The sequence below is a fragment of the Balaenoptera borealis genome (genome assembly GCF_965194805.1).
Source record: "Balaenoptera borealis genome assembly, chromosome: 8".
Classification (NCBI taxonomy): domain Eukaryota; kingdom Metazoa; phylum Chordata; class Mammalia; order Artiodactyla; family Balaenopteridae; genus Balaenoptera; species Balaenoptera borealis.
The window spans coordinates 57,636,199-57,652,776 of NC_138865.1; the positions used below are offsets into that span (position 1 = coordinate 57,636,199).

Below are 16,578 nucleotides of genomic sequence, written 5' to 3' on the forward strand. Positions count from 1 at the left end.
ATGTTAGCCTTTCTCTTGTCCATATATCCCTCCCAGAGACTGGCGCAATTCTGTTCACTCTTCTGTGACTAAATAGGGTCAAACAAGTATAGCAATGCAGAATAAGAAAGAGATAGTGTGTGAAAGCAGTTGTATGGAGCTTAAACCAAAAACAATAAAAAAGATCATGGGAGTTAGCTATTAAAGAACACCTGTCAGTAGATGATCATGGGAGTTAGCTATTAAAGAACGCCTGTCAGTAGATGAACATGATATTCCAAAACAGCGCAGGTACTAAATCACTTTTGGTGGGCAGGATGTGTCCCTTTATGTTACAATTTTAGATGAACTATAAGAAGCTATTTTGTTTGCCTCCTGTATACTTCGCCTGAAATAAATGAAAGATGATGGTTGCAGGCACACTCCCTGATTTTTAAAGAGGAAAATAGCATCATTTTCCCATCTATTCTGTTTTTAGTAAAACGATCCTTTATTAACATAGCTGGATGTGAACATTAACCACTTTAGTGAAGTGGTTAAAAGTTTGTGTTTTGGAGTCAGAATACCGAGGTTCAAATCCTGTCATTTCCACATACTAACTGTGTGACTTTTGGCAAGTTACTTAGCTGTTCTGTGCCCTACATTCCTCATCTGTTAAAAAAAAAAAAATGGATAATAATATTATTGAATTATTATTGATAAGAGAGGACTAAATGAATCAACACCTTAAAGTGCTTAGGGCCAGTGCCTGATACATGTTCAATATGATCATTAAATGTTAGAAATCATCACTTTATAACTTTATACTACATAATTGGATGTCAAATATAAAAATTACATACATCATTCCTTCAATTATTATTTCAATTAATCCTATTTTTATTTCTACACTTCAGGGGAAGAAATTCACACTAAACATTTCTTGGAACACGTTCTTTGCTCTTGCTGCGAGCCAGTTACTCAACCAAAGTTTATTTGCCATAGCAGTTAACCATCCTAACTACAGCTTAATCATTTTATATACTTTCAGTCACAGTATACATTTTAACAGGGCTATAAGCTCTGCTGACACAATCAGTACTCCGTTAAGCATCTGGAATAAATCTTTTTTTTCAATGTTTTTTGAGATGATTTTAATGATGCTGTGCTTTTTATTTAATTGACACACAACACTGCTTAAATTTAAGATGTACAATGTATTCATTTGATACACTTCTAACTTGCAAAACAATTACTACTGCAGCCCTAGCTAACTCTATCAAGTCACATAATTATTACTTCTTTTTTGTGGTGAGAACATTTAAGTTCTAGTCTCTTAGCAAATTTGAAATGTATAATACAGTACTGTTGGGGAATTTTAGAAGGGAAGTTTTCTAAAGAAAAAGAAATTCTATTAATGGGATTTGATTATTTGAAAAAGGAAACATAATAAATAGTTAAGGAAAACAAACATATATATTTGCCCTGTGATATTTAATATACATATTATATGTATATAATACATATTTTATATCAGAGGAGAGCTCACCAAAGCCATAGTTTTTAAATCATATATACTTACTGACTGCTTAAATTCATTTAACTGCATCTGAAGACCCTGGGTTTTGTCAAGCTCTTTCTTCAGTTCATTCACATTTCGTTTCATTTCTGTGACCTCTAAGCGTAGTGAGCGGCGCTCCACTTCTGCTGTGTGCAGTCTTTGTGTAAATCCAAATATTTGCTTCTGTAATGATGCTGTGCTTTTCTATTGTCAAATAAGAGCAATTTTATAAAAACTCACTTCAGATTTACTAGTAAGTCCATAGCAATGGTCATTTTACCAAATTAAATGTAACTTAGGTTATACAGAAAACAATGCCAGCTCTTACTAAAACTTAAAGTGAAAGCTTTATTTTTTTATGTGACCAATAATTTGCCTTATATGAAGTGAAAAATGAACAAATGAAGAAAAGAAATAATCTAGATGGCTAGAAAACAGAAAAGATAATTGTTTATGTCTCACACAATTCTGTTGCAGTATATTCGTACAGAACAGTTAACTCAGAACTCATGCCAGAACTTTTGTATTTTGATATTATGGACACTTATTTGGAAGTTCTTTTATTTATCATATTAAACTATTACATGAAATCTAAAAGAAATCTACCTACACTCGTGTACAACTAATATAAACTACAAATAAATTTGATTCAGAATTAAATTTGCAAGTCCTAAAATCCCTATATAATGAAATTTCGTACATACCAAAATGGGCACATGGCCACGTAGACCGTATTTCAGGGCCAGTGTGTTTACTTTATGAAGTCCACGGGCCAGCTTCTGAACCAGGGAATCTTTTTCCACATATGTAATACTCCTGTTGCTGTGCAAAGGTATACTGTCCATTGCCAGATTAATTTTATCCATGAGTTTTGCAAAAGAATTCTTGGCTGCTCCTATAAGCAAATGTCCACAAATTCTGGAATTTGGATCTTCAAAGAAAAAGAAAACAAGCACAGAAAAATACGAATTGTCTCTTGTTCATTTCACAACACTGCCAGTCACAACACAATGAAAATATTTTCTCAGTTATATCATTCCCATCCACCTGTAGTAATCCATTCAAGAAGTCCCCACCTATATCAACTTTCACTATGTAAGAAATAGCCCACCTACTAAATAATGTATCTAAAGAAAATCTGCATGTATTTACAGTATGTCATTCATACTGAACACTATGACACTAAAAAATCATCATCACTCCTTTCTTTGTTTTAAAACCTAACAAATTCATTTTCTATTTACAACTACTGAAGCTTATTACCTTAATGGCACACTATTTATATTCTCAGACAAGAAAATATAACTTGCCTTATTCCAAGGCAATTAAAATTTTACAACTACAATTACTCATTTCCCCGTAGGATTTTGGTAATCATCCCTCTCATATAATGGACTTACGGTCCCAGCATATCCAACATGGCCTGCTTACTGCTAGATTCATCAGGTCTGTAATTAATAATTGTATTTAATGTTGATAAATAAAATTGTCAGTGTTCTTTATACTAATTGGTATTCCAAATAATGGTTAATAGGTTTATTTATGCCTTAATAAAAGTCGTGTAATTTAGTTTTCCCTCTGCTAGGCAGGTCTTAATCTGTCATTACTTGTGTTACAATACTATCCGTGTAAAATGATGAACATGGAGAGACTCTTTAAATTCTGTAGTATACCACTCTACATTTCAAGAACCTCTGCTGTTGGGAGGTAGTTTAAATCTTATCTTTATATCATGAGCACAAAAAGCATATTTGGCCAGTTTTATCCAAGAGGAAAATGTTCCATAATTCTAAGAACACATGGCTCAACACTGAAGAGCAGCACTGACTGAGAAGGTGATCCATCAGTGGTTTTCTATGTCAGAAAAAACCACCTCACAGAAGCTAGATAAAAGCTCATTGTTCTAGGAAATTTTCAGGAATACAAAAATAATAAAGTTTTCACAGATAAAGAGCCTTTAGAAGCAAAAATCAACTATAATTAAATTTTAATGAATAGTGGTTTTTTACTATTTCACAGCAATGTGTTGTATAGACACTAACCACTCTGAGAGGTGAAATTAAGTGGCAAGATAATTCCATAAGGCATTCCTTTGAATTTTTAAGAAGTGGGAAAGAGGCATACACTCTAAGTTCCTGACTGCTACTCTCGATGAATTACAGAAAAAGCACTAAATAATTTTATGCTTTGATGAATAAGAAGTATTTTTACGATATACTTCACATCATACAGTATAGAGTACAATTAATTCAATATTAAATAAATGAAGAAACAAAAAAAATCCTCTAGCGACATAGTTATAGAATTATTTGTATAATGATACAGAAGAGAAAAAAATGTCACTAAAATTCCTCATGTCTAAACTTGTCTAGACTAGTTAAAATGTTTGACTTGTTACATTTAACAAATTCTTGTTTATGCTAAATACATTTGTTAATCACTTTTCCCCTATCTAATAGCATGTCTTTCAAGAAAGAAGAGGACTCTATGTTCTGCAAATACCTTTTCCAATAGAAGGGGCAATATTGCACATCTAAGGTTAAAATCTTCAAAACAAATTCACAGAGAATTGTTTCGACCAGTAGTTCTAAACCTGTGAACTACAGATCTTGAGGCAGTGGGAAGGGGAGGTTGAAAAGTTATTATAAGAGTTCCACCACTTTCAACTGCAGTATTGTCATTTGACCTTTATTTAGCCCTAAAAAAAATGTAGCATGAATAATATATGCTTATGATGTTGTGAGTGATAAAATTAAAAGTCCTTCAAAACATTGCAGAAGTCAACTGCTGCTAAAAATACAACTAGTGTGTGGGAAGAGCAGTCTACAATGTGTTTTCTTATTAAAATGGAATCCTCACACTCAGATTGAGAAAAACGCCTTTAATGAAAAAAAGGGAATAGTCAGTAATTATTTAATTAATATGTATGTAAATATGTCATTATTTAATTTAATAATGTGAGTCATGAATATAATAATAATAATAATGCCTAATGGTAATAATAACGTTAGAAATGTTAATCACGAGTAATGTTAACTGCATTAAAATTCGACTCAGTTCTAGACAGTTGGGAACATTTTCTCATCCTTGACACCTCCATCTTTCTTGCCATCTCCCTCACATCCAATCACATCACATTTCTACCATCTATTCAATTTTTTCTGTGATCATGGCATTGTCTCACCTATGTTCTTACAAGGGTCTCCCTACTCTTCTCCAGTCATTTCCCCTCTTCTCCAGTCATTTCCCCTCTTCAATCCATCCTCCACCGTAGAAAAAATGACTTCTAAAACACAAATAGGATCTTGTCACAACCCCTGCTTAAGCTCCAATGAGTCTCTTCAGATCTGGGAATAAATTTCAAACTCCTTAAACATGGCTCATAAGGTGCTGCATGATCTGATCCCTGCTTACTTTTCCAGGAGCATCTTTCACTATTACCCCTTTCATGTACAACTCCTTTCAAGGGACCCCAACACATCACAATCTTAGAGCACTCTTCTGAGCAAAAAAATGCCTGTGTCTTCAAAGAGCTGTAATTTGAAAATATGAATCAGTTTTCAAACTTGGGAGCCAATCATTAAGGTAAGATTCAAAACCGTGTTCTATCTAAAGATGAAACTAAAAATACTATGAAAAAAAGCCCAAAATACTATTTTCAAAAAGTAATAAGAGAATGTCTTACCATATTTTAAAACTTCAAGAAATACTCATGAAAAGGGCAGTATGATACCGATACCAGAAGAGACAGGAAGACTAATGGAATTGACTGGAGAGACAGGAAATAGATCCAAGTACGTATAATAAATATATACTAAATGGCATATCTTAATTCACTAGGTAAAAGATAGATGATGGAATTAAAACGTAGTGGGACTAGCTGGTCATCCATACACAAATAAATATTATTAATTTCCTCACTACTTCTCTGGAAATAATTCCAGATAAAATCCAAGATTTAATGTAAAAATCAAAAATACTAGACCAAAATATGAGCAACACCACCTGAGGTGAGGCTAGCCTTCCTAAATAAATCACCAAAAGAAAAACCATAAAGTAAATGATTAATAATGTTAATCATATAAAAATGCACAAACAAAATTAAAATACAAACTGGAAAAATTATTTACACTATATGGCAAAGTGCTAATATGTGTGATACACGAGGAGTTCTTATAATTCTATAAGAAACACACACATACCCATATATGAACATAATGAGATAATTTGTAAAAGAATATGAATGGGTGTAGAACAAATGAAAAGATATGCAACCGAACAGTCAAAATTACAAATAAGGAATGATATAGTTTCTTTTGCCTTTCAAATCGATAAAAATAAAAAAGATTGTTAAAACTGCATGTACCAAAGGCATTATGAGAAAGCCAGAACTCTCAGTACTGTTCATGGGAGTGTAATGCAAAGCAACTTTTACAAAAGGCGGACTGGCAATACTTTCCAAACGTAAAATATGCAAACTCATTTCTGAGGAGTTTAGCCAAGGAAATAATTGCACAAGTATAAAATGATTTTATGTACAAACATGTTAATTATAGCATAGTATATTATAATATTAATTAAAATAGTAAAAAAATATTAAAAAATGCCAATATCCATCAACAGGGAATTTTCAGAGTAAACTATATAAACAATGAAATAGTATGTGATCAAATAAAATTAATGATGTACACCTACCTTATTGACATGGAAAGACATTTATTATCCAGTGAGTAGGAAAAAAATTATGATGAGGCATGATTGTATGACTCCCTCATATAAAACTGGGTGTGTTTGTGTGTATACCTGTTGGTACACATGTCTGGGAGATTTGTAGAAATCATTAAAGTGTTAAGAATGATTGGGGGGCTTCCCTGGTGGCGCAGTGGTTGGGAGTCTGCCTGCCAATGCAGGGGACACGGGTTCGAGCCCTGGTCTGGGAGGATCCCACATGCCGCGGGGCAGCTGGGCCCGTGGGCCACGGCTGCTGAGCCTGCGCGTCTGGGGCCTGTGCTCCGCGGCGGGAGGGGCCGCAGCAGTGGAGGGCCCCACGCGCCGCGATGGGGGGTGGGGTGGCCGCCGCTCGCTGCGGCTTGGGGGGGCCCCTCGCGCAGGGGCGGAGACCCAACGCAGCCAAAAGTGAGTAAATATATAAATAAATTTTTTTAAAAATTAAAAAAAAAAGAAAAGAATGATTGGGGATGGCCTTTTGGGTGATTTTATTTCTTCTGTGCAGGTTTCTATACTGTGTGAAGTTTTTATACCAAGCATAAACACTTTTCCAGAAATAACAAAACTATTTTTAAAAGCACTGTATACTGTCTTCCTCATTCATTCATTAAACAGCTAGCTATAGGGCAACTCATATGCATGAAGGCACTGTGTTAGGCAATGTGGAGAGGAGATCTATAACACTGATTAAGAATCAGTAGCTCCTGTTTCTATCAGTGTTATTTATAAATAATACTATAGATACAAATGCCCAATAATAGAACTACTCAAAAACATATCTTGATTTAGACAAATGGTATTTAGGGGAATGATCATCAAAAGCAGGGGTTCTTGGACTTCCCTGGTGGCGCAGTGGTTAAGAATCCACCTGCCAATGCAGGGGACACGGGTTCGAACCCTGGTCCGGGAAGATCCCACATGCCGCGGAGCAACTAAGCCCATGCGCCACAACTACTGAGCCTGCACTCTAGAGGCCGCGAGCCACAACTACTGAGCCCACATACCACAACTACTGAAGCCCATGTGCCTGGAGCCCATGCTCCGCAACAAGAGAAGCCACCACAATGAGAAGCCCACATACCACAAGGAAGAGTAGCCCCTGCTCGCTGCAACTAGAGAAAAGCCTGCGCACAGCAACAAAGACCCAACACAGCCATAAATAAATAAATAAATAAATAAATAAATAGTATGCGGTTTTTAAATAAAACAGGGGTTCTTGCTCATTTTTTGTCCCATGTATACCCTTGATAGCCTAGTAAAATCTATGGATCCCCTTCTTAGCATAATACTTTTAAACATGTTAAGTCAAAATACATAGGGTTACAAAGGAAGCAAATTTTATTAAAATGCAGTTTTCAAACTATTTTAAGTTTTATTATAAATATATTATGCATAAGACAATACATTTAAAATATAGACTGAAATTTTTTTAAAAGACATAGCATGGTAAAAGTTGTTGCTTAGCCAAACTAAGAATATTGAACTATGAGGTGATCTTTATGAAGGCATCAAACATGTCATGCTGGACATCAAATATTTTTATCTTTTTATTTTTTTATATTTAGAAGTGATTAAAATCCTGATCCACAAATATATACTGCTGAAAATGTAATTAAAGTTCCTATAGTTCACTTTACAAGGTATAGGTAGGCATCTCTCAAAAAATACTAGAGTACTCCAAGACTCTTAAATTCTTAACATATACACACTACTATATGTAAAATAGACAACCAACAAGAACCAACTGTATAGCACAGGGAACTACACTCAGTATTTTGTAATAACCTATAAGGGAAAAGAATATATATATATATATATATATATATATATATATGTATAACTGAATCAATTTGCTGTACACTTGAAAATAACACAGCATTATAAATCAACTATACTTAAATAGAAAAGTAAAATTTAAAAAAAGAAAACCTATTGTGGAAAGTTTTTTGTTCAAAAGTCAGTGAGTTCATCTTTGGCTAGGTAAACTTATTCAATAAGTTTATGTCAGAAAGAAAAACGATTGTGAATCTATGGTTCAAATTTGATGCTATGAAGATAGAAGGAACTTAAGTAGCACTTTTGAAAGAGTTCTAAAGTGTTTCCAGGTGCTTGCAGGTTGCGCTTTCAAAGAAATAACAGAATTTTTTACTTAGGGAATATTGGAAAGCAACATAGACATGAAGAATATAGAAGCTCAACTGGATGGATGAACAACTACTAGGTGTAGAATTGTCCTGATACATGGCCAGCTACATTGCACCAGCATCCATCTGTACATAGCAGACTGTGATTACATACCATGTATGTGATGAGTCTCCTGATTACTGATCATCAAAGATGAGCATAAACAGTATCTGGAGATAGCTGCAACAGCTGTATTAGAACTTGAAAATATCTGTAATTCCTATTCGTAAATAAGTCACCATGCTGCTAATATTATCATGGTCTGTCATCACCATTCATAATTGAAGGAAATGTTCATTAATGGTTAGTGAAACAAGATGTAATTATTTTCCATCCAAGTCCACAGAAGCTCCCCCTCTGAATTCTATCCATGGACCATTTTGAGAAGGGTTCTATGAACCCCAGATTAAGAGATCCCTTATCTAAGGAATATACTACACAATCATAAAACTGTATCCTTCAGCCTCTACTTCTCCGTCAACTTAAATAATAAGAAAGCTGCATACCTGGACTACTCCACTCAGAGAACCATAATATAATATGCTCTCAGTTTTCACTGAAGACAAATATAAGCAACACTAACAAGAAAAAAACTTCTGCATCTTCTATGAAGTAGCTTTTAAAGATATAAACTGTGAATGTTATTCAATATTTTCAATATGATAATCCATGTAATAAATCCCTCTTAGGGTTTAGTAGCAAAAAAAAGTATTAATGGTTTGCTCCGTATGTTTGGAGAAATAAGAGAGCATCTCATATCTGGGGAACAACAAGCAGCTCAGTTTAGCTGAACTGTAGGTTTATCAATGAGAGTACAGGGAGGTGAGACTATACAAATAAATGAGAATCAGATCAAGAAAGGTCTTGTATACCAAGCTAAAGTGTTGATTCATAAAGTAGGAAATGAGGAACAATACTGCTGCTGATACAAAGATATGTGACAAACCAGGCACTGCCAACATGCAATAACTCGTTTAAACCCTTACAATAGCCAATGAGATGGTACAATTATTATAGCCATTGAAAATAAGTGCAAGAAAAAGAACAATGAAAAATGGTACACAGAATGACCCAGTCATATTGGAATACACACAAAACAACTTGAAAGAAGTATACACAAATATTAATCATACTCTCAGGGAGATTACAGGAGCTATCTTATAGTGATATTTTACAAATACCTGTAAGCTGCCATAATTTTTTTTCTGGAACAAGATGGAGGTTTAAAATATTTTTAAATATACATGTATTATTTTAGAATAGATCTGAGAGGAAATTTTTTTTTTCTTTTACAAAAATCTTAAAAAATAATTGTGCCGTTTTGTTAGACAGTATCTGGATATTCAACTAAATCTTCTAAGAAAAGGCTCTTAAAAGTTTTCTACAAACTGCCTATAAGTTGCAAAATATGTTAAAGCCTCATATATGTTTCTTAAAATAATTTTGATTTTGTATATTATTTTAACAAATAAATATATTCTATGAAAATTGTGACACTGGAATTTTACACAGTCATGAACACTTCCAAGGATAAATTATTCATTCAAAAATTGTTCTTAAGAATGATAGGCAAATAAATTTTAATTTAGAAAACAAAAATTCTTTCACATTTTCCATATGCTTGAAAATTCTCAGAATAAAATGTTTGAAAAAATATGGGAAAATGCAAGAATAATAATTTTAAAAGTCACAAAATAAAAGTCAGTAAGTTAAGTGTGGCTCAAACTAGACACTAATAGCTCAAGTACTAAAAATGATCCACGGGTCAGATTGTACTTGTTTCAATTTCAGATATGAGTGAAATTATGTGTATAACAAAATTCTCTAAATTACTTCTTCTCACACTTTACTGTGGTTATAAATCATCTTGTTAAAATGCAGATTCTGGCTGAATAGCTCTGGAATAGAGTCTGAGACTGTGCATTTCTAACGCCCCATAGTTAATGCTGATGCTGCTGGTCGACGACCACACTTGGAGTAACACATCTCTTTTTATTCTTTGTTAGGATTCACTAAAGCCTTTAAGTTTTAAAATATATACTAACAACTACTTATTAATACAAATATCTTTACTTAGTGCTTTGAACTTCCTAATATGAAACCTCAGTGTTGTGCCGAATACAACCTAGATTTCTGAGTTTTACCTGGAAGAGCTGCTATGACCTCTACAAAGTTAACTCAAAGTATACGATGAAAGAAAGCTATGAGTAGTAATAGCAGGGGCATGTATATTTGAGTCATCTATCCTCTAGATAATTAAAATTCAGTTATAATTGAAATGCGTAAATGTGTAAGAAAATGGATGAACATTCTACTCATAACCATCTACTCCTGTATTTGTTCAGAGATATTTCAAAGCAAATCAGCACAATTGTTTCTATCTCGAGAAATTCAGTCTGAACAAGTCATATAAAAATGCTCAGCTATCTATAGGGTTCTTTAGTCCATTCCTATAATGATTGATATCCCAGCCCTTCAGTGGAAGTAACATTCTCCCCTGTTTGAGGTAAATGATCTCTTGCAGGCACACCATTTGGATACCTGGAAGAGGTAATTTATCTCAAGTGGGCAAACACTTCAATGAAAGCAAGAAGGTTGCCACCTGTCCAGTATTTACAGAGACAACATGGAAACTGGGGTCTTTGCCCACTGCCTGTAAATACATCGTCAAAGTTTAAGAAGGCAGCAGTGGCATCTACCTTTAGCAAACACCTCACTTTCTGAGCAATGAATTCAAGCTACCACTATTGAACTTCCAGTTTCAGAAAAAGGTATAAACTAATATACAGGTCCCACTGAAATGTCAGTGCACAAAAAAGAGATAACACAAAATTTATTGGACAATTACATATACAAGGGACTTGGCTGAGAAAGTTACATTTACTCCAAATAACTCTATGAGCTAGGAACCGCCCTTAGCCAAATTTTACAGATGGATGAAGAAGGATGAAATGATTTTCCCAATGTCACACACATAGTAAGCAGTGGAACCCAGATTCAAATCTAGAATCCAGGTTCTTAATCCATATTCTACTGCATATCCGACATGTTTCATTTTCTATCCTAGACAATTTTAAAACTTTCTCTCCTAATTAGTTAATAGTATAATTCAGGACTTACTCTAAAAAGATAAGCACCTAACTTTTCAAAAGAGTAATTTACTGATCTTTTTTTGAACAATGATAATAGGAGAAGCAATAGTTACTATTTAATATATTAAAAGCTACTACTTGCTATTGCCATACATGTACTAGTTTTCCTGGAGCTAAAAAGAAAAAAGTGAAAATGAATGAGATAATGCCATTTGCAGCAACATGGATGGAGCTAGAGATTATCATGCTAAGCAAAGTAAGTCAGAAAGAGAAAGACAAATACCATACAATATCACTTATATGTGGAATATAAAGTATGATGCAAATGAACTTATTTACAAAATAGAAACAGACTCACAGACAGAGAAAACAAACTTATGGTTACCAAAGGGGACGGGATGGAGGGATAAATCAGGAGTTTGCGATTAGCAGATACAAATTACTAGAGGTAAACTAGGTAAGCAACAAGGTCCTACTGTATAGCACATGGAACTATATTCAATATCTTGTAATAAACTATGATGGAAAAGAATATGAAAAAGATTTTATTTCCATATATATGAATCACTTTGCTGTACACCAGAAACTAACACAATATTGTAAATAAAAAGAAAAAAGTGACAGTGATGCCATCAATACGTAGTCCCGACATGTAATATGATTTAAATTTTCAGCAAGTTCTTCAAAAAGAAAGACAGAAGGAACAGAGAAGAAAAATCAGAGTTCTAAGAAATATCCTCTTTCATTTCCGAATTTTCACATTTCCTAAATAGACTTTCCCAAGATTTTGCCATTTCAATTTCCCACATGGCTGAAAGAATTAAGATACTATTCATAGTATTAGATGATTCAAGGGACAAGGAATCAATTGCAAATCAAAGCTGAACTGATATTCTTGATACCTGCTCTATGATGAAAACCTCCTTTTGTAAATTGGTTAAATAGATGAACGAATGCCCAACTGATATATATTACCCAGACATTACAATCATTCTCTAGAAGATTATTAACAGAAATAGAGAAAAATCCTCAAAAAGTATGATATTTTTTAAACTATAGCTATGATAGTATATCATAAGCAAAGCACAGCATCACTTCTGTGATATTCTTGCTGAAAATGCATAAGCTAAATCTGATCATGAGGAAACAAATCAAAATTAAGGGATATTCTAGAAATAATTGGCTTGTAATCTTCAAGGTCACAAGGGTCAAGGAAAAACTGAGGAACTCTTCCATACTGAAGAAGACTAAAGAGACATGACTAAATGCAACACATAATTCTAAACCAGATCCTCTTGCTAAAAAAGACGCGGTTGGGACAAATAGGGGAAGTTGAATGTAGTCTGAATGGTAGAAATGTATCAATGTTGGTTTCCTGATGTTGATCATGGCACGCTGGTTACGTAGAAGAATGTCTTTGAAATACATGCTATAATACGAGGGAGTGATGGGGCATCATGTGAGCAACTTGCTCTCAGACTATTCAGGAAACAGAATTCTCTGTTGTGAACTACTTGCAACTTTTCCATAAGTTTGAGGGTATTTCGGAATAATTTTTAAATGAAGATATTAAAGAGTATGTAGCCTATGATATCATTTATATCATTTGTTAGTCTGCTAGTGGATGGATGAGTAGGTGGCACGAAGGAAGGAAGGAAGGGTGAATGGATAGAGAGAAAAAGATGTATAAAACAGATTGGAAGAACACATAAGAACACATAAAAATGCTTACATTAACTATCCCTATATGATGGGAAAATATGTTTGTTTTTGTTTTGTTATTGTTCTCTGATTTATTTCTTTTCCAAGTTTTCTGAATTGACCTGTTTTCTCGTATAATGGAGGTAATAGAAGTGGAGGTAATTTGAAAAAAAAGAACAAACAAAAACAATCCTCTCTACTGCAGATGTTGATTAGCTGATTCATTCCATCCACAAACTCTTCCTTCTCTTTTGTCAATCTCCAGGTAGCCATCTAGGGAGAATCATGTGACCCAGCTCAGGCCAATGAAACAATAGCAAAAGTCTGCTGGGGAAGCTTTGGGGAAAGCTTTTGCCTTCCTGATATAAAGGGATATATTCAGCAACACATGTCTTCATATTTTTAACAATTTTCTTGAGATATAATTCACACACAATATAACTTACCCATTTAAAGTGTACAAATCCATGGTTTTTAATATAATCACAGTTATGCAGCCATCACCACAAGCAATTTTATAAAATTTTAGTCACCCCCAAAAGAAACTCCATATCTATTAGCAGCCACGTCCCATAACCCCCAACCCCTCCCCAGCCTTAGGCAGCCCCTAATGTACTTTCTGTCTCTAGATCTGCCTAATCTGCATATTTCAAATAAATGGAATAACATGCTATGTGATTTCAAATAAATGGAATCATATTATATACAATCTTTTGTGACGTAGCATATTGCTTTCATGGTTCATCCATGTTGTAGCAAGCATCAGTACTTCATTACTCTTTACGGCCCAATTATATTTTATTGTTTGGATATCTGTCCATTACCCATTTATCAGTTGATGGACATTTAAGTTTGTTTCCATTCCTTGACTATGCATTATGCTGCAGTAAACATTCATGCACAAGTTTTTGTACATATATGTTTTCATTTCTCTTGGATACATACCTAAAAGGAGAATTGCTGGTTCAAATGATAACTCTATGTTTCATATTTTGAGGAGCTGCCACTCTTTCCCAAAGCAGCTATATCATTTTTTATTCCCACCAGCAATGTATGAATGTCTTCACATTGTGTCCCTCCCTTCTCCTTCCTGCACAAATACAATCCTGATGCCTAAAAGTAGAGTGACCAGCTTAAAACTAGGAGGCATAAACACGAAGATGCTAATGGCTTAGCAGAAAGACATAGTCTGGATTTCTATCTACCTCCAGACTTACTATTTGGGAGGAGAAAAAAAACCTTATATGAATAAGCTACTCTAAGTGGGGGTCTTCTATTAGGTACAAAGAAAGCAAACCTGTGATGCCCCCAAACATCCAATGTCATTATATTCAGAGGAAGAAATTTCTTCCTGATCTTTATATGTATACTAATTTATAACAGAATCATGTTTTAACAAGTTGGAGCTGTATGGGATGTGTAAATGGTCTTGAAATTTTAAGATAAACTAATGTACTTTCATTTTATTTACTCTAAATTTTTATGAAATTTCTTCATTATTATTCAGTTAATGCAATAAATCTTAATAAAGACTGATATCTGAACTAAGAAAAGTAAGTGAAAGAGTAAACAAAGGCATTCTAAGCACTTTACAAATTAACTCATTTAGTCCTCTAAACTCTGCTCTAGGTAATACTTACTATTCCCACTTTACAAATAAAGAAACTGGGAAACAGAGTTTAAATAACTTGCCCATGTCATGTGGCTAGCATCAGAGTCAGTATTCAAAGTCAGGCAGAATACCTGCTTAACCCTACACTATGTTGCCTCCACTGTACAGCAATTTAGCAATTTTAGAACAGAAAATTAATCATTAGTAGTCTAAAAATGTATACAGGTAGGTGTGTGTGTATTCATGTTCATTAATGCTAAATGCTACTTTCACAGTGAGATGGGTGGTAAGGGAACAACAATTTTTTTTAGCACCCACTATGTACCAGATACCGTACAAAACGTTCAACAAGCGTTATCTCATTAATTCCTCATAACAATGGGGAAGACGATACCATCTTCATTTATGGGAAAAGAGTGTGAGGCCCAGTAAAGTTAAGTAACTTGCCCAGTTTCACACAACTAATAACTAGCAATGCTGAATATAATATCAAGTCTGCCTTGTTCAAAGCTAATGCTCTTTCTATTACACAATAATGATTACCTATTTAGATTTTTCAGACACTTAAACTATAAACTCAATATGACTATATAAGCTGTTATGGCTTTACATTTATTACCCTTATCTGTTGATAATCACTCATAGACTTTGAAAATATTTTCCCATCTTTTCTGCTAAAATATCTAAAATTTCTACTAGGATACACTTAAAAATAAAAACACAATTGCCTAGATAACAATACATTAACCCTTCATCATGTTTTGAAAGAATTATTCTATAAGCCCAGCTAGTCAAGCCACCACTGCAGAAGATCCACACTGATCATTTTTGTACTAGTTCAGTAACAATTATCTATCTGCCTGGACCATATCCTTTCCAATACTCTTCAGGACTTTGATACATCAATTATTTTCCCCTTCTAAGCAACAATCATTTTCTCTTCTCCAAGTAGTGTTCTTTATCCAACAACATTTAAAGGCTTGCCTAAAAATAAGTTTTCCTGAACTTGCTATTTCCTCAAGCTAGAGGCATACCAGGTTCTAACATCAAAGACAGCTTGTTCCTAGAGATAGGCAAGCACTTAAAACACCACTCTTGGTCTACATTCTACTTCACAGGTCTTACCTACACATATTTTTTTCAAGGTCTGAATAAAAATTTTGTCAATATTTTAACTTAAAAATGTTACAAGGGGCTACTTTTAGAAAATGTGCTCAGGGGAAATCGCTGCCTACTTTCATAAATCAACAATCTGATCCCATGCCAATGATCTACCCTTTCCCCCACTACTTCCCAATATGGTTAGAGTTGACAATATATTTTATCCATAAGTCAGACCTGCTACGCATGGAGTTACATTCGCACCTCTTGAATGTCCCTTCTGCCCATTCTATGCTTATTCCCACCTCTACATCTCTGCTTAAGCTATGCCCTGCATCTGAATGCCATCTCTCCTCTCTAACTTACTGTCATTCTAGGCCCAACTAAATCACTAGTCCCTGAAGCCTTCCCAATACTCATAAGCCCACATAGAGCTTTACCTTCTGCGTATTCTTACATTTAAAGCCTGTACTTCCTCATCCAATCCTTGATTACATTCTGCCTAAGTTGTTCATGAGTTGTCGCTCTTATTCTTATGACCATTATGTATATTTTCTAGAGGATCGATCAAGTCACATCTTTTTCTTTTATCTCCTCAAGCATATAGCACAGTGATAAGAAAAAAATGCATTAAATAAAGT

General features: G+C 34.1%; 1 protein-coding gene across 25 annotated transcripts in view; it reads right to left on the reverse strand.

Annotated features, from left to right (window-relative positions):
- The window catches only part of CCDC171 (coiled-coil domain containing 171), a 379,181-nt gene that overhangs the window by 161,792 nt on the left and 200,811 nt on the right, over window positions 1-16,578 (reverse strand). For all 25 annotated transcript variants that reach the window (XR_014247354.1, XM_082401590.1, XM_082401606.1 and 22 more), the window contains 2 exons: window positions 2,224-2,450; window positions 1,541-1,723 (listed from right to left, as the gene is read on the reverse strand). Coding sequence is in view for 24 of the 25 variants with exons in the window: in XM_082401590.1 (XP_082257716.1) it covers window positions 1,541-1,723; window positions 2,224-2,450 (410 nt within the window). In the remaining variant the exon portion in view is untranslated. The remainder of the gene's footprint in view (window positions 1-1,540; window positions 1,724-2,223; window positions 2,451-16,578) is intronic.